The sequence below is a fragment of the Monomorium pharaonis genome, chromosome 2, assembly GCF_013373865.1.
Source record: "Monomorium pharaonis isolate MP-MQ-018 chromosome 2, ASM1337386v2, whole genome shotgun sequence".
Taxonomy (NCBI): Eukaryota; Metazoa; Arthropoda; class Insecta; order Hymenoptera; family Formicidae; genus Monomorium; species Monomorium pharaonis.
The window spans coordinates 30,068,491-30,090,626 of record NC_050468.1 but is presented as its reverse complement, the minus strand read 5'-3'; the positions used below and the strand labels follow the sequence as shown (position 1 = coordinate 30,090,626).

Genomic DNA, 22,136 nt, shown 5'->3' with positions numbered 1-22,136 from the left:
TGTACATAAAAAAAAACGATCATGTGTGTATATATATATAATTATATACGTATCTGTACGTTACTTAGATTTAAATTATTGACCGTAATCGAATTTAGAAGCAAAAACAAATCCACTTTGCGTCGAGATTTACGATTGGTATCGACGATGATAATCGTAGATTGTCAATCCGAAATTGCCTAACATCACTTTAAAGTATGCACGTACGTTCACCCTCAATTCATTAAAAAACGACAAAAACTTTTGCTTAATATCTAGTCATTAGATTGTTAGTTTGACCTGAATTTGTGTCATTAGACGGACGGACCAATATTTCATAATCTCTTAATTTGTATTATTTGAAAATTTTTTTTATTGTGTCTCTATCTTTTTGGATTTAAATATCTAAAGAGATACTTTGAACTCTATCGAAATGATGCGCTGTACAAATCTTTTTCTCTATTGCACAGTGCTCTAAAGAAGCTATAAATATATATTTTATTTATATTAATATTTTGTAGTTTTATTATTTTTATTATATTACTATATTATTACGATATATTTCTCACGACACAAATTCAGGCCGTTTTATGCCTAAATTAAGCGAATTCAAGTTAGTTTTAATATTAATTTTTATGCTAAGCGCGCATATTTTTGATCGACATTCCCTTAAGTGATATAAGATCTATTATATCTTATAAATCTATTATGTATAAGATATAATTGCACCATACCACAAGTAGGATATCTCCTTTGTAGATTTCTGTGAGCAATTTACCTTTTGTTTATTAATTTATAGCAATATAATTAATGTATTTAATATTTTCTAATTATTGTTTTGCATACGCAGTGCGAAATGGTATTATGACAAATGTCAAGCCGCAAATTTTATTTACAAGATTATTATTTAAGATTACTAAAGTCTTGCCAGGAAAAAATTTTAATAATTATGTATCTAGTGTGATTTATAAACTTCTTTTTATTCACAAACGTTTATAAACACGACGAAAATCAATATGATGTACACTATGATATAAATCGATATGACATACTAAAGAATGAAAGTTGAACTTTCAGTTCTATTCTTCTAAAGATTGCACCGAAAATGATGATTATCGATGCTATAAATAATGATAGCAATGAGGATATGAATGTCGTTAGTATCGAAGATAGATACGACATTTTAAGTTAAAGTTGAAACAAACTTTTATCGTTGTAAGATATTGCGGATAAATATGGATGTATCTGGCAAATTGTCAATCTAGCTACTTTGGAGAAGAATAAAGGAATGTTCGTAGAATTGTTTGATGTATTCTCTGTTTGTAAAGCTTTAAATATTTTAAATTAACGATCATGACTTTCGGTACAATCTTTGTGTTAAAGTATAAAAGTCTTTCCAAATTTTTTATATAAAATCGATATATTGTTTTTTGATGTCGTAATATTTTGTATATTGTGATTACAATGTCTCCTCTTTGTTTTCATGGTTATACCTTGTAAGAAAATCAATATTACAAGAACTAATTTAATAAGCGAACAATTTTAGCTTTTGTTTGATTAGCTACTCTGATGATATATAAATCAGTCGAACAGTATAATGTTATTTACAACTATATAAGTTTACAAGTTGCAAACAAGTTTTTTCCCGCGATTATATACATCTTCTATTTGTATAAATGCCAAGTCGAATTGTCACCTTGGATTGAATCGGATCAAATTTGGATCAATATATATATGTGTATGTGTGTGTATATATATATATATATATATATATATATATATATATATATTGGGACTGTTGTACATAAAATAGATTCAATCATCATGTAAAAGCCACAGAAAATCAGCAATTACAATTATTGTAGAAACGAAGATGTCTTACGAAATAAATTACAAATTAACAGAATTACTTCGACTATTTTATTGTTATTTCTATATTTTGTGACCAAAGTATTTACGTTTTATTTTGCAAATATTTACATGCGTGCGGATGCCAGGATAAATTAACAAAAGGATAGAAAAATGGATGTGATGGAAAAATAAGTATCTTATTTACAGGTGACTCTAGAATATTATCGTACGATTAATGTTGTTTTGCTTTTCGTAAGGAAACTAATAAGAAGCATAATTTGTGTATGATTAAAAACTATAATTTCAACATTTTATCTACCTGCTAATGATTCTCTAATTTTTTGATCGATCCAACGACGGTAATACGCTACACGAACGTAAACTCCAGGTCTGTTTGCGTTGCCGCAATGCTGACCCCAACTAGTTATTCCATATAAACTGAAAGCTCCTAATGTAAAAAAAAATATCAATTTTAACAGTATTATGAAAATATTAGTTTAACTGATTGTTAAAAAATGGTATTTTAAAATAGAATTTGCAAGTTTTGAGTCTATTGACTAAAAATTATAAAAATTTACAGTTTTTCTGAACTTTACTGTTACTTGCTTGTCCTATATTAATAGTAGACGTATTTTTATAATTTTGACTGCATTCAATTTTATTTTTAAAAAAAATTTCATTATTACATAATTTTTTATTACAATTAATCTGATTAATTTGATTATTTTAACATTACCATTGTGATAACATGCCAAAGGACCCCCAGAATCACCGTCGCATGTGTCGATACCCTCATCAAGATATCCGGCGCACATCATTCCATCACTTATGGCACCTTCACCATAAACATAACTAGCTCGACAAATTGATTGGTCCAATAAGGGCACCCAGCCATATCGTAAATCTTTCGATTGCGCTGCAAAAAGAATCTGATGCATTCTGCGAGATTCAGTTTAAAGTAATCGTTCCAGGATTTCACTCACTCGTCTTCCCCGTTTCAATACTGCCAAATCCGCTGATCGTGCAATTCAGTCCAGGCGGATATTCGGCATTCTCAGGTGGTAAGCAAATTGGCATGGTGTCTTTGTCGAGCGGAATACCGAGGCCTTTAAGTAGAACCAAAGCGATGTCATTATTCATTCTATGACCTTTACGAAATTCCTCGTGCACGTAATAATCCTCGATGTTGGCCTCCACTTCCGTGCCCTCGTTTATCTGATAACATCAAACATGACATAAAATGTTGCTTGTTTAGCAAATATAAACGCTAAAGGTGTGCAACTGTTCAAATTCAATTGGTATCGACAGAGTTGATTGTATTTGAATTCGTTATCGAATCTAACAAGCTCGAATTTAAACAGTTTGTTAACCTGGAATTATAATTTTCAAATTTGTCATCTTTGAAGCATTTTAGTCGGTTTAAAATGAATCTGTGGATTCTTCTTGTTTAACATTCGTTATAAATTTCCTAACACTTAATACAACATTTTCCTTACGATTAATGCGACATTTCCTCAAAGTTATACAGCAATTAATTTGTTTCTTAAAAAAAAAATAATTGTAGTCATTAAAAATATCTTATTATATTCAAATTAGCATGTAATATATACCTGAACAAATTTAATTCCAATTCAATTCATCGACATAAAAATTTCAAATTCGATTATATTTCAAATATATTGTCAAAAGATTCGAGCGAAATTGAATTATGCAGATATTTAATTCGCACACCTCTAATAAACACATTCTTAGGATTTTCGCAATGATAATTATTTACTTACATCCGTATTATAATCTCCAGCACGGACAAAATAAGTACCTTTGTTGTAACCTTCTAGACAATGTGCTGCTGTTAGCACGTGTATGGGCGATATGATAACAGCACCGCACCAGTGATTTGATCGACTGTGTCCACGAACTCGAATACTAGCCTAGATAAATATTATTTATCATCAATATCACTGCACATTTGGTGTAATATTTATTTTAATATTAAATATAAATTAATTCTAGATGACAATTAATCTATTACAATTAGCTATTATGAAAAAAATTAATACTTTTCTTGTACAAATAATTTACCTGCCAGGGATAGGTGCCTTTTGGTGCAATAGAGCCATGTATTACTTTTTGAAATATTAAGTCCTTATCGTCATCAAAATCTTTGGCGCGCTGACCACAATTTGCCGGAAGTATCTCATTAATGTTTCGTTCTGGATTTTCCTGATCATTTATCCAATATGGCTGCTTAATAAAAGAAAAATTGATAAATAAGTGAGCAAATCATATATAAATGTATCAAAATTTTGTTTTCTTTAAAGTTATTATTAATATCAGAATTTTGATGATTACATTAAATCGTATTTTATTATGTATTTTTCAAATAGCTGGTAAAACATTTTTTATATAAAAAATATATATAATCGTATTTTGTATATAATTTTATAGATATTATAAAAATATTTTACCGAATATTATCAAGGTTGTGGTGTAGTAATTACTTAAAAATTAAATAATAAAGTTAAAAATATTAATTTTTAACTTGGTTAATTTTAAATAAATCTTTAATTAATCTTTAATTAATTTTGCAACTAATTATTTTTAAAACACAAATTTATTTGTTAGATAAATTATTTCATAAGTTAAAAACAATATTTTTTATTATTTAATTTACATATAAAATATTACATTTATTTAATAATCTATAATATTTTGTTATTTACAGTAATATAACTTTAAAAAATTATGGCTTTCTAATTTAATAATATTTCAAATAATACTTATTATAAATAATACTTTTCAAAACAATTTCTAATTTAACTTAAATTAATTTATATGAAGAATACTTTTTCTCGCCAGTAATATTAAAAATATATCAATAAAAAATTGTCAAGTCGATTGTCTGGCAAATCCGTTTATTAAATACAAGACGTTTCGACCATTGATTTTGGTCCTCTACAGGTGTGAGTGATTTTATATCATGTTTCTGCATAATACAATGTGTTTTCTGCGCATTCTTAATTTATACCTAGTTTATATTTTTATTTTCACCGACGTTGAACATGTAAGTTTTTTAATATTTATTTCTCTCCGCTTTTCTAGCTATATTTTAGTCTCGTTTAACTTTACAATGCAAATAGTAATTTTAAATTAACTTATATTATTGTTTACAGTTATTCATTACAGAACATGTTTCATTCTTTACAAATTTTGGTGTACATTTTTTCGTGTATATAACAACGTGTATAAATTTTTATGTGTATAAACCACCCTGTGTTGTGTCACTGAATTTAATTTAATTTTAAAAACTATTAAATTATCAACCCTGTATTTTACACACACTTTTTTGTACAAATATATTAAATCTTAATATTTTATTTCAAATGCACTAACAGATAAAATAGCTTTAAAAAATTTAAAAATTATGATACAATGAATAAAGGTTTATTTTATTTACCTCGGTGTTGTTAATATTTCCAGGTGAACAAATTACACCTGCATCTTCGTTATGATCGCAGTTATGTTGACCCCAATGATTATGCTCGCATCGATATAATTGCGATTCATTTCCATGACAGAAAACCTATTTTATAAAAAGTTAAGAAAAATAATCTTAGAATGTTAATAAAATAATAGTAATGCTATAGATTTGTGTTGTAATTTATTACTCATTAATTATTATTTTTTTATATAACAAATTAACTATCATTAATATTATTCAATATTTATATGATTAGGATATATAAAATGTATAAAAGGAATATTGGGCTATAAAAAATAAAATAAATAAAATGTAAAAATTGAAAGAAGAAAAATTTTAAATATAAATTAATAGATCTTTTATAAAAGATGTTCAACAAAGTATATCTCTTTCAGCAATAAATAAAAAATAAATATAAACGTAATACCTCATCGAGCCATATTGGTCCTTGACCAGGTCCGAAGAAACCGTTTTTCTTAGCTATTGCGATACCGCCATATCCCAAAGATCGACAAATGACCATTGCCGTAGCATTTGTGAAATCATCATCGCACATGGTACCCCATACTCCGTGATGACGCACTTCCACCCTTCCTTGCATAGGATTACTGCCGTTTGCCAAGCGCAACTCGAACGGTGCCTGAAATCAAAATCGTATAAAGATATTCAAATTTATTTTTTTTTTTTTTCATTTTTCTTTCAACTCTCTTACATCGCAATGTTCTGGGCTCTCATCGGAATGATCTGGACAATCGACCACTTCATCGCAAATGAAAGGAGTTGGTATACACGATGGACTATTGTCGCATTTCCAGTAACCGTCCTGACAAGTGTTGACCGCAGTCTTGCATACGATTCCAACAGCCTCTTCCGGTTGACAATTATGAACTCCCCATCTAGAAATAAAAATATAAATAATTTTACTATTAATTCTAGTAAAAACATTATTTTAAGCAACGTGCAGCGATTGATTATGATAGTATACAACGTTATAATAAATAAGATATAACATAATTAATTTTTACCCATTAAAATCGCATTCCCGTAGTGTGGTCTCGTCTCCGCGACACTTTAATTGATCTACCATAAATCTCGTGGGTGGATCGAGATTACCGTAAAATCCACCCGGTCTAACTTCCAAAGCTCCCAAATCGAAACCAAGCTCTTTGCAAATAACATCAGCATTGATCATACCAAAGCCGTCGTCACATACCTGTCCCCAATGTCCTAGAACTGTTCAACAATGTGTGTTGTATGTGTGAACATTGATTAAAATTATAAAAATCACAAAATAAAAAGAAGAGCGAAAAAGCAAGAGAGAAAAGTCATTTTGCCTTTAAAATATTTATTATACATATAATATATATAGTTTGTTATTTACTAGTTCACTTTTTTATGTATATTTTTACAGTACATATACTTACTTTTTACCTCTATTCGACCCTCGAAACTATTATTTGCGCCAGCTAAACGAATACCATAATCAAAATTTTCTGCTGTGCAGATATTCTCATCGCTGCGATCATTACAATCGTTTTTGCCATCGCAGACTTTCGTTTGATTTATACACTTGCGATTATTGCAAATGTACATGCCGTTGCAGTTCACGCTTCTCTCCCTCATTTCATAATAATCGAATTCTTTGTCAGGTTTGAGTGCACCAGTCAAGCCGATATTACTGTTACTCAATAAACACACGTTGCCATCCAACCTTTAACAGAACATATCTTTGTAAATAATATTTTAATTCTACATCATACAAAGAAATTAATTTTCATGGTCATTATAAATCTCAAGCAATTTTGTTTTATTCTGTTGTTATGCACAGATTTATAAAAATTATTATATCTTTTATAAATATACTTGAAGTATTATATCTTTTATCAATATACTTGAAGTATATTGAATATATTATTAATAACTTCGTTATTACTATATTATAAACATTATTATAAACATTAATTGCACATATTCGCTGGTTCAATAAATAATAAAGTCTTTTTCTTAACACGATCTCTTATGTAAGCCGAATGTGTGTCAAATGTATTAAAAATAATTACTTAATAAATAAAAATAATTTTTAAACAAACTTGTGATTAAATGAGCGACAGGTAAAGTCAGCTTCTTTGCATCTCAAAGCGCAGGTTTTTAAAGGTGTGTTCAACCATTTCTCCACATCGTAGCCCTCAAGTTTATGTTTTGCAGATTTTTCAAAAAGATTCAAATCCAATATACATTTTCTCTCGTCAGCCCCGTTTGTACAATCCTAAGTAACATTACGTTAAATGTTATAATAATTGTATTATTAAGTTTTATTTAAGTAAAATAAATAATAACAGTAGAAAGTTTAAAAAGTTTAAAAAATTAAAAAAATATTTTTAACATAGAATTTTAATAACCATTTTATTAATTTGTTTTAAACACATACACACACACACACACATTACTTTAAAGAAAGACAAGAAATTTCCAGAATTTTTCAAAGAATTCCAAATTATATTTGAGTTTAAAACCTTGAATATATTTATCAAGTATTTCTACTAACTTAATATATTTAACAAATTGAAGATTTAATAATAAAATGTCTTTAAACTTTAAGTTCTTGTAAACAATTGGCATCCGTTACCATATTATCAAACAATTTTGTGGATGAATAGTGTAGAGTCTGCCTTACCTCCTCTCCATCGCAAACCCATGGAGATGGGATGCACTCTCCTGGCGTACATTCAAAATGTTTAGGCTTGCACTGGCCAGTCAACATAGACCGTTTTGACTCTAGAAAAAAAATTAATTTTATGTATTATTAAAAATATCGTTATCTTTATTTTGCCAAATATCGTCACTTTCTTTACAATTCAATGTGTGTCGGAAAAGTATATTAATATAAATCAAATATATACCAATATTTCCACAGGCAGGAATATCGCAATATTCACGTTGTCCAGTTTCTGTAAAGCACCAAGGTCTCGATTCCTTTATTGGATTAGGATTTCTACAATAGTTATGCATTTCCAGTTTGTCACGAATTTCTTTATTAACAACCTACAATGATAAAAATTAGATTATAGTTGAATTTAATGGGTATTTTTACATGCATGTACAAAAACAAACCTACATTTACACGTAACTGATGGGCGATTCTCTCATCGGCCCACGGAAGACATTTATTTCCTGATATAGTTACATTGGCTTTGCCAGTGTATTGATTTCCTTTCCCGTAAACACAACCTAAACAGATGTAAATAAGTTTTGCAAATTATCTTTCTGTGTTTGTAATATTTGTCATGATTTATATATTTAAAAATATCGCATTATTTTATATCACATATTTGTATATTTCAAATCAAATTAAGTAAAATTTAATAGCAACTTTATTTTTTATAATGCAGGCAATTAATAATAAAAGTAAATAAAGAACGCTATTAGAAAATAATATTTTTTAAATATTATTAAAATTAATAATATAAAATTATATCATTTCTCATGATTTATCATAACGTGCATTTTTTAATGTTATGTTTATTTAATAATTCTTTAATTTAAAAAATACCAATATCGTCATAAGGCCTCTTGCAAATAAAAGAATGCCCTTTTGAAGAGGTTGCGCAGTCTTCAATATCCCAGAAGAAATAATCTGTGTCACAAGTCGTTTCGGGTCGTTCGTGACATGAAAATTTCCGTTTCATTACGATACAAAGAGGACGAGAACCTACTCGCGGTGGTTGTTCCGTATCGTTCATCCATCCAGGCCACCACTTTGTAAATCTAACAAAACATTTAATTAAAAAATTAGAGATATGAGACAATTATTCTTCTAAATTTATTTTTAATAAGGTACAAATAAAGTTTTTATTCAATGAAATTAAAATCGGTTTGATAAAAAAGAAAAAAATCAGTAATTTATTTTATTATATAAAGATACCAAAATATATAAATGTAAACAATAACATATTTAATAAATTAAATAGAAAAGCTAATATGCTGAAAATCATACTTGAATTTGGCATGAGCAGAATCCGCCCAGAGCCACAAGGTACGACTCATGCTGGTAAAACCAAAGCCGGAAGTCATAATTGAGCTAACTTCCGGATACGATTGCAACAGCCACTCCGAAAGAAAATTATTTTCCTCTTGATTAGTGATGTCGATGAGTCGTGCATTTCTTCGTTTGCAGTGTTCCAATGCTTCAGCGTGATTAAGTCCGCTATCAGGATCAGCTAAGTGATAGCACTGTCCATTATGAGGTGTTTCGTCCTTGTGACAATGCGCAATACGATTGGCAACACATCGTACACCAATCGCATCTCTATCGACGCGGCACTCTTGACTGTGTGTGAATCTAAATTATAATTATTTTAACATAACAACTCTTGCTATAATTTGCTTTGTATAAAAACACATTGCAAACAAAACATGGCCATAAACTTAAGAAACGAGAAGAAAGAAAAAATAAATATATAATAAATGTTTCGCTATTATTGCATATCACGTTTATGAAAAATCTAAATTATTATAGTGTTTTTAGTCAAAAAGGAATATTTGTAAATTTTTGACAATTAATTTATGCCTTACTTGCACGATTGAAATCTGGTTTCATTGCCGAGACATGTTACAGTATTTGCAGCAATCCAAGTTGGTACACCATTGCGATTATTTCTACCTTGCCAAGCCATTTCTGCGCCTCTACGATAAACAAAATAAATTGTATAATATCATGCACATCTGCGGCTAATAAAGGTACAATTTACGAAACAATTCCAACATATTTTTTTTAATTGTAACATTTCTTTATTTTACATACCTGATATATCCAAGTTGTTTACATAAAATATGAGCTTCCTTTAAAGTCCAACTATTTCTAGAATCACATACAATGCCCCAACCAGGCAACATACCTTGCACCTCAACATAGCCATTATTAGGTCCAGAACCGCCTCTTAAGCGTATAGACTATTAATAAATTAAATATGATATTTTAGACTTAAAGCTTTCACGGTCGTTGACGTCGCTAAATATAATATTACTTTTTATTATAATTAAAGTTATTTTTGTTATTTTTATCTTTAGATAAATACTCTCACCTGACCAGATATGGGCGTTGGTCGAACGGATTCCTTCGAATGAGTTAATGGAAGCACTGGGTGCACGTAATACTTTGGAAATGGAGGTTCTTCTATAATAAAATTAAATAAATTCTTTGTTTACTAATTTTATTTAGCTATCACTTTTATTTAAATAATATAGTATTATTGGTGTCATGTACACATTTGTATATATTTACATGAATATATTTTTACATATTTATATTTCCACAAAGTTAATAAAAATCATGCGAAAAAGCAAAAAAGAAAGACATGCAAAAAATAAAACAGTTAGCTAAACAGATTTGTATAAATAAATGTATATAATATAATATATAAAATAATATAGTACAAATAATATGTATGTATAATTGATTACTAAAAAGTTGCAAAATTTTATTTTTTGATGGATTTCGAAACCCTGTTCGAGGAACGATTAAGTGTAATTGATTAGATACCATAAGTAATAACTAATCCCTCAGTAAACAGGCTGTGTTTTTAAAAAAAGTGTTGCAATCCTTTAGTAAACAACTGTACATGGTATATATTGGTACATGGTAAATATTGCTTTATTTGATCGTGTATTTTACATTTTTATATAATATTATTCTTAATAGAACGTGCTAAGCTAAGATGGTTCTTTGTATGGGAGATCGCATCTTAAGATCCATTTAATCTATCCGGAATGAAATGGTTATTGATGTGACTCACCTTGTTGCACAAAATTATATTTGTAATTACTTACAATAAGATGAGTCACTGTAATGCTCATTTAGTCTGAATGGATTAAATAGATACAAGAGTAAATATTTATAAAAATTGTCTGTTATGTCAGTAGAATGGCTCAGAGTATTATGGAATGTTATAGAGTTTCCAGTACAAAGTACGCACAAAAATGAAAAAAGAAAAGGACAATTTCATGTCAATAACAATTTTTTTAAGCGTTAAAAAATTTTTGTTCTTTTTAATTAATTTTAATTTTAGACTTACAAATCTCACATACACATTGATATATTATTCTTTGCGATAAAGAATGACATTATTGTGTTATATCCCTTGCAAAAGCTTAATCAAAAGTAAAAAACTGCACAAAACTTCAAGCAATACAACAATAAGAAAGCAATTATAAAAAATATCATGCGAAAAAGCAGTTAAAGAATAACTTACCAAAATTTGCTTTTCACACGCGTGCGCGCAAAACTCATTTGATAAAGACACATAAATTTGTATTAATTTAAATCATTGACTTACTTTCTTGAAACGGTGCTGTTTCGATATTAAAAAGTTCGAGGTCAGTATTCTTCGGGCCGATTCTCATAATGACTGATGAAGCTGTCGTCGTTTTAGTCTTATTTTCAAAAACCAATCTAGGTTTCCAAATATTTTTGTCCAATACATCCACGTCGTAATCATTTATTTCGGGTTCTATAATATTTGGAGGTTTTAAATTTACATTACTTATTTTTGTTTCACTACCGCTCCAATCTTCTTCACGTTCAATTGATTCTCTAGGTAAATTGAAATCGCTGGTGTTAATAGAGCTGTCCAATTCTTTTTCTTTCGAAGTATCGTCAAACTCTCGTCCTCTTCTTGAAAACTCAAATTGTTTGTTAAAAATTTTCTCTGTTGTTGTCATCGGCGTTGTCGTAAATGGCATATAACTATTATCAGTACCTGCTAAAAAAGAAACAGTTTTGTCCAAAAGTTTGGATGTAAATTGCCAAATTCATATGCAATTGTTATTGCTGTTGACCAAATTATTTTATGATTTAAATGATAAAAAGAAAGAAAGAGAAAGAGAAAAAAAGAAACTTTATAATATGTATAGATAAATTTTGAAACACTTAAATTAAGAGTTATTAAAAAATGAGAATATAATACTAATAAATTTTAAATAATTAATGAGTAACATTAAAAAGAGAATCAACAAGTGATATAAATTAATATTTAAACTTTATAAAAATAGTATAAGTCATTGCAATCAAATAAGAAATATCAATAATAAAGACATACTATAAAAAGTGTTATGCCAGTTGATGGGTTTTTGTGTACTATGCGATTGGTGTATCTTTGAACGATTTTGATTATCTTCAATTTCTTTCGTGATGTAATGACCTTTTATACCATTTGCATTGACATATATTCCATTTGGATAAGAGTTTGTTTTTGGATATTGAGTTGTATTCTTAGAATCTGTGACAAATTGCAAAACGTTATAAAGCGTAACTCTCATAATAAAAGTATATTATCAATTATTTGAATAATATTTTGTACATATTATATATATAGAAATTTAAGTTTAATATTTATTTGTATGTCAAATAAATATAAAAATAATTTAATAATTACAAATTTATCTACGAACCTATGTTTACTTGATTTTTTGAATTTAACAAAACATTTGTTTTTGTTGCCCATTGTGCCATTTTTGCATCTGTCTCTTTATCAATTGTACTTTGCTGATATACATTACTTCCAAATTGTCGTCGTAATTTATCGTCTTGATTGACTGTGCCTACAAAACATTAAACTTTCTTTATTTAGATTTAATTAAGTTTGATAACAAAAAGATTTTTTTTAACATAACTAAGCTATAAATACACAACATATTTTGCATTTTGTCTATAGAATTTTAAATTAATTTTAATTCTTTATATAACATTAAATTAATTTATTACACACATTTTATTATATAATATATAAATGTTCTGTTTTATTTAAATACATAATTGATTTATTTACTTGTCTTACTACGTTTTTTTTTACTTAATTCACAAAATACATTAATGCATACAACATAATTTCCGTGCATATTATTAGGTTATATTTCATGCCCAAAAAAGCACCAATTTGCATTGTTATAATGATATCATGCTAATATAATAATATTTGTGTATATAATTCACAAAGTTAATTCATGCGGCATACAAATATTTGTCAGTAAATTTTACAACGGCATATTTATTCTAAATTATATTATAACAATTTTTTTAATTTTATTAAAAGTATTGATAATAAAGAAATAAAAATAATATTAATATAATAAAAATATAATAAAAAAATTAAAATTAGAACATTTTTATGTAACAACTGTGATCATAAGATATTAAATGTCATAGTTTTATGTACAAAATACTTTCGGCAATTGAAATAAATATACTTATTTTGTTAAAGCTAACGAGAAATGGCAAAAGTTGAATGATATAATTTATTTTTCTATTATATTTTTTGTAAGTATAATAAATTGTAAGTATAATAATGCAACAAAAAATGCAGTTATAGTTTTTAATTTAATAAAATTATATATTTCTTTGCATAAATAAATTCTTCTCGATATTTCGTGTGTACAAAAATATTAAAATAAGATGCTAGAAAAAAATATTTTAAAAAATTTTAAACTTTATCTAACATATTTTGATGTATAAAATATAAAACGTCTTGTAAAAAAAACAATATTTTATAATCACACTTTAATACTTTCATGCACAGAATAATAAATTAATTGGTACACAAAGAAAACAGATAATTACATATTAAGAAAATTATGTAATGTAATTAAAAGTAATCAATTATATTCTTTTTTTTGGAAAAAATAGTATTTTTTTACACCAATTGCTTCATTTTATTAATCAATGAATAAAGAATTAAGATGCTGTTACCCAAAAATTAATAGTTTACGAAATATAGAGAAGAGAAAACGATTATGGACTAGATGTGATTATGGAATTCACGATATTTCCATGTATACGAATTTTTAAATTTATATAATTTAAATTTACTCTTTAGCAATAGTGACACAGAGAAACTCATCTTTAGGTCTAGGTGACATATAGGGACCGATATAATCTCGCTCCTATTACTATTACTATTATAATGTCAAAAAATGCTAAAATAAAGTAGAAAATATCTCGTAAAATATTTTTTAATAAATTAATAAAAATAAATATTTTATATAATTCAATTTTAGCTTCTATCATTTCTTTTTATCTTTAACAGAACAAATATTGAAACTTGTCCCAATTAGATGACCACATTCTGTATATATATTTTTATATAATAAAAAAATATATAAATAATTAAAATTTTATTAAAACAAAAAACAAATTAAAATTAATTTCTATTTACCTTGATTCCACGGATGTGCCGGAATTTCCGTCTGTACTCCTTGCTGATCATACCACGTACCCGGCTTGAAACCAGAAGATCCATTTGGCTGATTCCAACCGACACTGTCTCGTCCTACCCAAGGAGAAGGTAGTCTATCTTGTCGCGATTCATTCCGACCCCAATTTTTGGGAAATTTATTGTCACTACTTTGTGAAACATTTCTAGTGGGTGGAAAAGTATGATTAAAACCGGAATGATGAAATCCTGGATTCATCCTGTCTTGCCTATTCGGGAGCAAATCATGATCGGTTCTTTGACTAATTGGCAAATCACCATCAACGCCAAAAAATTTGGTTTCGTTGTGTTTATGACGAATCTGACTATTGTCTTCATTGTATCCTCCAGGAGGAAAGTGTGGTTGAAATCGCCTTTGATCTGTTTCGCTTGACGCAGCATGTTGGGAATAATGTGGATCGTAACGACCGGAGTCGTCATAACGGTGATCGTGACCAGAATGCCAATGACTATCACCGGTATTTGGATATCCTTGATCGTACTTTCGACCGCCGGTAGCAGCAGGGCTACCTGAGCTCCAACTTGGATATACTGGTGGGTTTGACGTAGGTTCGTAATTATGATAATGATGGTGATGATGATGATAATGATGACCGGGAAGATAATATTTATGATCATAATGATGATCATGATTTCTATGTTCGTATAACTGTGATTCTTCTGGACGGTCAAAATGATGAACTCGTTGTGGATTTTGTGAATCAGTTCTATGGTCTTCTACCCACTGTCTATCTGGATGAAATTCTTCTTGAGAGTTACTATCAGAGGGTGGTCTCAAATTTTCATTGCTTGGTTTCCACTCTGGGCGATATGGCCCATAATTTTGATATTGGCTTTCTCCATGTGCATAGCCACGACCACCATGATAATTAACAGTGTGCCCGGAATGATCATAAAATGGCCTCGGAGTTGTTCGCATTGGTATCCAAGGTGAGTTTGAAGATGTCATAATTGGTCTCCAGGTTGGTCTAAATATCGAGCTTGTTGTTGCATTATATTTGGATCGAGACAGCTGACCACGGAACTTGGATGTGTCATTATAGCGACTTGGATTTGACCACGATGTAGCACCTTGAACTCCAGATGGATTCCAAATACTATCTCCTGTCCCGTGTACCTTATCATCAGTTTTATCTGTAATTCAAAAAGTGATGGATGAATTACAATTACAATATTTTTAAAATATATTTTTAAAAATATTAATTAATAATATAAATCCTATCAAAATATTTTATACTTTTGACTAAGGTCTCGACTTAATACTTAATTCAATTTTTTATTTTAGCTATTTATTTTTGAAACACGTAAACTTTAATTTATTTTTTCCTAAACTTTTTTTCCTACCGTAAACTTTTTTCCTAAGTTAAATATAATATTTATCTGTAAATAATATTTATATGTAAAAGTAATATTCCTACATAAAAAGTAATATATTTTCTGTTTATTTTTATATTTAAAAAATTAAATATTAAATATTAAATATTTATTTGATCATTTGATGATTATCTAATCTTAATAGAATTTACTAAAATAGGCCTTGTAAATATATCTAAATGTACAATTAATGTTTATAAAGATAAGTCATTGTAAATTACTTTGCTCAATTCGCTGAATTGCTAAAATTAACAGTTTGTAGTTTATTGTTATATGTTAGAATTAATATATACCTGCTTTACAGCTGGGTACTTTATGTGGCCAATCACAAACCGCCGTAATGGGATTGAAAGCTGTTCCAGGACCACAGTCCATCACATAAGTAGCACCATTTGCACATTGAAGGAACTTTTTGCACGTCTCCGGATGCGGCAGTAATCCAGTGAAATCCGCGGGACACGTAATTTTCTTTACTTCAGTATATTTCGCCTTATCACGTCCAAAATTTAAATTTGGAGGTGTAAGTAATATCTCTTCATCAGTTTTAAAAACATCTGCACAACAGATTTCAATAAAAATTTTCATTACACGATGAAACAAATTTTTTTAAGTAAATAATCGTTTATTGCTACCTTCGCAACCCTTTACATTGCGCGGCCAATCGCACACACCAATAGCGGGATTAAAAACCGTTCCAGGACCACAATTCATAATATAAGTTGCACCGTACGCGCATTGCATAAATTTCGTGCAATCTCCAGGATGCGGTAATAAGCCGATTAAATAAGGTGGACATTCTGGTTCCTGTCAAATATCAAATTGATAAAATAGTGAGTACACTAATATGCGAAACATATCCCAAAAAGAAATGTTTAAATCAGACACAAATTAATAAATTTAAAAGACAAAAATAAGTTTCAATTTATGATCAATACATTGTCAAAAAAACGTACTTGCAATTTCTCTGATTTTCGATTAACTGAAGATTCAAAATCTGACTCTCTGAAATGCACAGATTCATCCTCATAGCATTTCACTTTGTGCGGAAAATCGCATTCCAGAGTATCAGGATTAAAGTGAGTGCCTGGGGCGCATGGTTGAACGAATGCACGACCCTTCCAACAATTGACGAAAAATTTGCAATCTGGAGGATAAACAAATTGCCCTGTGGAATTGTCGTCAGGACACTGAACGCCCAAACGAGGATTATATCGAGCTATTTTGTGCTGTGACTTTGAAACAAGTTTTTCCTTTCGTGGTTTCTACATTGATAAAAAGATCAATTTAAAATTCTTTCAGACATTCTTCATCCTTAACATCTTAGGTAGCATCTCGTGTAAGTATGATATTGTGATTTATAAAAAAAAATTACCGTGCTATCAGTAGCTATGCCTTCATACAAATCCTCATTCTCAAACTCTAAGTGCGTTTTTTTGGTCTCGTCCTTTCTCGTCGGATGTTTATTCTCAAAATCAATCTCGTTTCGCGGTCGATTTCCGTATTTTGATTCATCTTTAAAATGTCCGTAATTTTTACCAGAATCAATGAAATCTCCATATTCAATCGGAAATTGTAGACTATCTTGTTGTTCCAATTTATCAAAATTGCGCTGTTGTTCTGGAACTTTTTCGGAAATTTGTTTAGAATCTTGCTCAGGGATGTCAATTTGCGTTCTTTGTTCAATTTCGCTACCCAGAGCCTTTCGCCAAGGACTCCAGTTCTTTGTGTCAGACTTGGGTGTATTGTTATCCCGTGATTGATACCATTTTGGAGAAGAAAGTGTTGTTTGAATATTCGATTCTCGCTCAGTTGAATGCCATGGAAGCACGGATTCACGACGCTCTGGCGGTTTTGTAGTTGTTAATCTTGGATTATAAATCTGTAATAATAAAAATCACCAGGACATCAAACACAGTCTTAACTTTTGTTGTTAAAATCAATATATCAAAATAAATCATTTATATCAAATTTCTTTATTTTATTATCATTAATGAAATACACACACGCACATCCTTCAGAACTAGTAATATATTTTTACACTTAATTGAAACTTGTATACGTAAGTAAATACAAGATATAACAATTAACAATTCTTATTAGTAATTCTTAAACAATTACTTTATTCAATAGTTTTTTAAATAAATGTATACTCCAATTTAAAAAAATTAACATTTATGCAATAGTATATACAAGTATAAATATACCCAGGTAGCACGAGTAGACAAATACAACTGGTATGCGAATAATATTTGACAATTCTTCATGCATAGGAAGACGCAATCTATTTTTCGCTACATTTGTGTTCTACAACATTACTTTAATTCTTGCACGATGAATTCATCAACAAATGTCTGCCAAAAGCATTCTACATGCGTCCTAGTAGGATGCATGTAAGAATGTTTTTGCCAGGCATCTAGAGTAACATTTAATCTTCTATTGTTGATTACGACTTGCTAGCATTGAGAAACGTAGGAAGAGTAATTGTAGATTTTCCAACCTATCTCGCTACAATTACTCTCCCTACATTTCCCAATGTTCCCGAAGACTAATCTCCAATTTAGTTCAAATTTTGGAAATTTCTTTTAATGAAAAAAAAACATGCAAGAAGGATTTTTGGCAACTCGAAAAAAAATTTTTTTTTTTTAATGTCGGTAAGTAGGAAATCCATAATTTGTAGACAAAAATTTGAGAGACCAGAGCGAAGCAATGTCTTTGTTTACATTTTTTATGGATGTACTTGTAAAATGAGTAAGTGTTAATACCGTTACCATACATTGTATTGGAAACCTGCAAACATGTAAACTTTGCTTTGTTTGCAATATGCACATGGGTTAACAACTTGGATGGGGTGCGTGCGTGAGTGAGTGAGTGAGTGAGTGAGTGAGTGAGTGAATGAGAATGAGCGAGGAGTGAGCGAGGAGTGAGCGAGGAGTGAGCGAGGAGTGAGCGAGGAGTGAGCGAGGAGTGAGCGAGGAGTGAGCGAGGAGTGAGCGAGGAGTGAGCGAGGAGTGAGCGAGGAGTGAGCGAGGAGTGAGCGAGGAGTGAGCGAGGAGTGAGCGAGGAGTGAGCGAGGAGTGAGCGAGGAGTGAGCGAGGAGTGAGCGAGGAGTGAGCGAGGAGTGAGCGAGGAGTGAGCGAGGAGTGAGCGAGGAGTGAGCGAGGAGTGAGCGAGGAGTGAGCGAGGAGTGAGCGAGGAGTGAGCGAGGAGTGAGCGAGGAGTGAGCGAGGAGTGAGCGAGGAGTGAGCGAGAAGTGAGCGAGGAGTGAGTGAGTGAGTGAGTGAGTGAGTGAAAAAGGGAGAGAGGGAGGAAGCAAACGAGCGAGCGTAACTAGATGAATATGTAGCTAGGTAGTTAGGTAACTAGGTAGCTAGATAGCAGTAAGTAGGTATGTATGTTGTAAGTATATGCAGCAAGTAGGTATATATGTTGGTATGTATGTATGTATGTAGGTAGGTATATAGATATGTATGTATGTATGTATAATTAAACTTTACATTTTTTTATTCAAAATTGCAGAAGACGTTTGATTAATGTAAACGAAAGATAGAGAAAATCAAATTGCAATTATTATTATTTTTAAAGTAAAAAGTCAAATAGCGCGCGCTGCGCGCGCGTGTAATGTTCTAGTAATCTAAATAATAGAAAATGTTTAAGTTAATATTATTTAAAAACAGAGACGAATCAAAATTATTATACATTCAGTGCGTGACAATAAGTACATAAACATTATACATGTATAATATTTTATATTACGAAAAATATATACATAAGTTTAAATAAATCTAAAAATACGTTAAGTATAATTATATTAATATTGTTATGTGATAAATAGTAAGTTAAAGTTTAAAAACCGATGACACATTTTCAATTTCTGGACAAAAAAGATTAGAGATATATCCCGGAAACTAAAAATATGTCATTGTGATTTTTTTTTAATTATTAAAATTATTCTACATTATATATGACAATATTAATATAATCCTAATTTATTTTTATATTCATTATTTTTATATTCATACTTAATTTATTTTTATATTCATTTGAATTTATGTGTACATTTTTATATAATTTATTAGCATTATGTATAATTAAATTAATAGTATTATACATGCGTAATCAAAATAATGCAGTACGTTTCGATAAAAAAATCAAAAAGACCAAAAGAATTTTGTTTATTTCAAAGTACTTATGCGCATTTATATACAATATTATTTATAAGTTTAGCTTGTTTTGGCGTTAAAAAATGTAAAATTATTTAAAGCATTACATGTTGAATTATGTTTATGTTTAATAATTTTAAGATTAAGTGTCATGCACGAAGCGTGCGCAATATTATATTCTAGTAACATAAATAATACAAACAATAACAAATATGTCATGCATAATTAAAAATAAAACAATGTAAAAATGGTAAATTAATTAATAATTAAATAAAGTCAATTAATTAAAAATGGAAACAACGCAACTGATTTTTCGTTTCAAAGGCGAGAAAAAGTGCAGTTAGAAAAATAAAACTTGAAACGATGTCAAAAAATCTACAATCTAGTAAAGTATTGTATTTGTAACTCATGCCCGATTGATTGACATAGAATTTATTCAGATAAAAAACAAAACTATGCATCCAACTAAGAATGTAAATCTTAATAAGTTAGAAGTTAGGTTTAAGAGTATGGACGGATGAAAGAGTGAATGTGATAGAAGTATTATGTAAACCAAGTCCCCTTCTTGGCATGTAATTGCTGAAGTAAATAAATATTATTATTATATTATTAACTATGCATCCAACGGCAAACCTCCTGTTTTTAACACAGACAAAAGATAAATAAAATTATAGCTAGTTATATCTGAACCAAATATAATTATATCTCTATAAATGTAATTCTTCTTTTTTCTCTTTACACATTTCTAATTCTCACATCTAGTAGTAAATTTCCATTACATTTCAGACATATAATGTCGTTATATAAGCAAATCAATTAAGCAAATAAACTATTTTTTAATTCAATCAATATTGTATAAGTTTTTAAAATATCAAGTTACTTATCATATGTACTATATTATGTATAATATTGTTATTGCATTCAAAAAGCTCTATTTCTTTATTTTTTTATTATTAAAATATTAATTCAAAAATTAAATAAGTTTTTAAATGTATCAACCTTAGAAAAAATAAGAAACTAAAAAAATTGCAAATTTATGATATTTTTGTATACAATATATATTATATATAATAAAATATGTATACTTTTAACGATACCCCATATTCCCCATGCTCTTTTTGCTCCAATTTTTAGCCAGTCTAGTCCACATTTAGACTATAATTTTTAACATAATCTCTTTTATATTAAAAAAGATAAAATTAACATGACTATATATATCACTAAAAATCACTCGCAAGCAAGCAATTCGATCACATACCGCGGAAGAAAACACAGCTGTATAAATGAGACAGAGAGCGACGAAGAAATAATTAAAACACTGCGTCATTTTCGATTACTTCCACGATACACCGAGCATCGTACTATACTGATCGGTTCCTCCTAAAATCGTGGCGCTGGGCTTGGAATACTGATCGGCGTCGCTTTAACCAGAAGCAGATATTGATGTACACGAAGAAACAAGAGCTCTGATTCATGGAAATTGGAGGGTTATCAGCTAGAGAGGTCGAGGATCACATCTCAACAAAAGATAACGAAACGGAGAGAGAGGAAAAGAGCATAAAATGTGTGCATACGCACACGCACATGGAATAGAAAAAAGAGCGCCGGCAAGCACAAGAGTCGGCACGACAAACGAACGACTGCAAACAGAATTATTTGCCAATTGACGATGCGCGAGCAAACTTCTGGTCGTTGATGATAATTGCAAGGCGACCTTATAAAAGAACCAATGCGCAAGACTTGAATAACATAGGAATAGCAAATGGATAAAGTTGCTATTGCATGCAAACGTTTTATTGAATCTCCCCTTTGGAATCTTGTCATAGAAGATAAATTTACAATATACCCGATAAATTTTTTTTTTCATAAAGACATAAATATATACGTATAAAATATTTATTTATACTAATTTCTTTTTTTTATAAAATTTTTGTTTGGTATTAAAAAATAATAGTCATACTGAAAAGACAAAAACTATTTAAAAAGATCATTTTTTCATTGTTTTTTTTTACAAAAAGTTAGGTATAA

General features: G+C 29.3%; 1 protein-coding gene across 4 annotated transcripts; it reads right to left on the bottom strand.

Moving 5' to 3' along the window:
• Positions 1-1,885: 1,885 nt before the first annotated feature.
• Positions 1,886-21,450, bottom strand: LOC105837243. Of its 4 annotated transcripts, none has more exons than XM_012681829.3 (28): positions 21,367-21,450; positions 17,321-17,827; positions 16,902-17,210; positions 16,581-16,752; positions 16,242-16,502; positions 14,518-15,708; positions 12,758-12,907; positions 12,406-12,585; positions 11,644-12,069; positions 10,393-10,484; positions 10,113-10,261; positions 9,884-9,994; positions 9,306-9,650; positions 8,862-9,076; positions 8,427-8,539; positions 8,212-8,353; positions 7,986-8,086; positions 7,402-7,577; positions 6,736-7,022; positions 6,337-6,544; positions 6,024-6,207; positions 5,739-5,951; positions 5,288-5,413; positions 3,913-4,077; positions 3,612-3,761; positions 2,814-3,045; positions 2,567-2,746; positions 1,886-2,278 (listed from the first exon to the last, which is right to left on the bottom strand). In XM_012681829.3, exons 1-28 carry the CDS (start codon positions 21,433-21,435, stop codon positions 2,142-2,144), a joined length of 6,591 nt encoding a protein of 2,196 aa, XP_012537283.2. In that variant the 5' UTR covers positions 21,436-21,450; the 3' UTR covers positions 1,886-2,141. The 4 variants fall into 4 exon arrangements, with proteins under 4 accessions (XP_012537283.2, XP_012537285.2, XP_012537284.2 ...); XM_012681831.3 differs by having other exon boundaries at positions 11,644-12,066; XM_012681830.3 differs by having other exon boundaries at positions 2,142-2,278; positions 3,913-4,074.
• Positions 21,451-22,136: the final 686 nt, after the last annotated feature.

Bases quoted from the DNA above. Each gene is read 5' to 3' on its own strand.
- LOC105837243 (XM_012681829.3), bottom strand. From the start codon at position 21,435: ATGACGCAGTGTTTTAATTATTTCTTCGTCGCTCTCTGTCTCATTTAT. The intron at 16,503-16,580 runs GTAGCAATAAAC...TCTGTTGTGCAG, and splicing joins CAATGTAAAGGGTTGCGAAG to ATGTTTTTAAAACTGATGAA. The intron at 7,578-7,985 runs GTAAGGCAGACT...AATGTTACTTAG, and splicing joins GGGTTTGCGATGGAGAGGAG to GATTGTACAAACGGGGCTGA.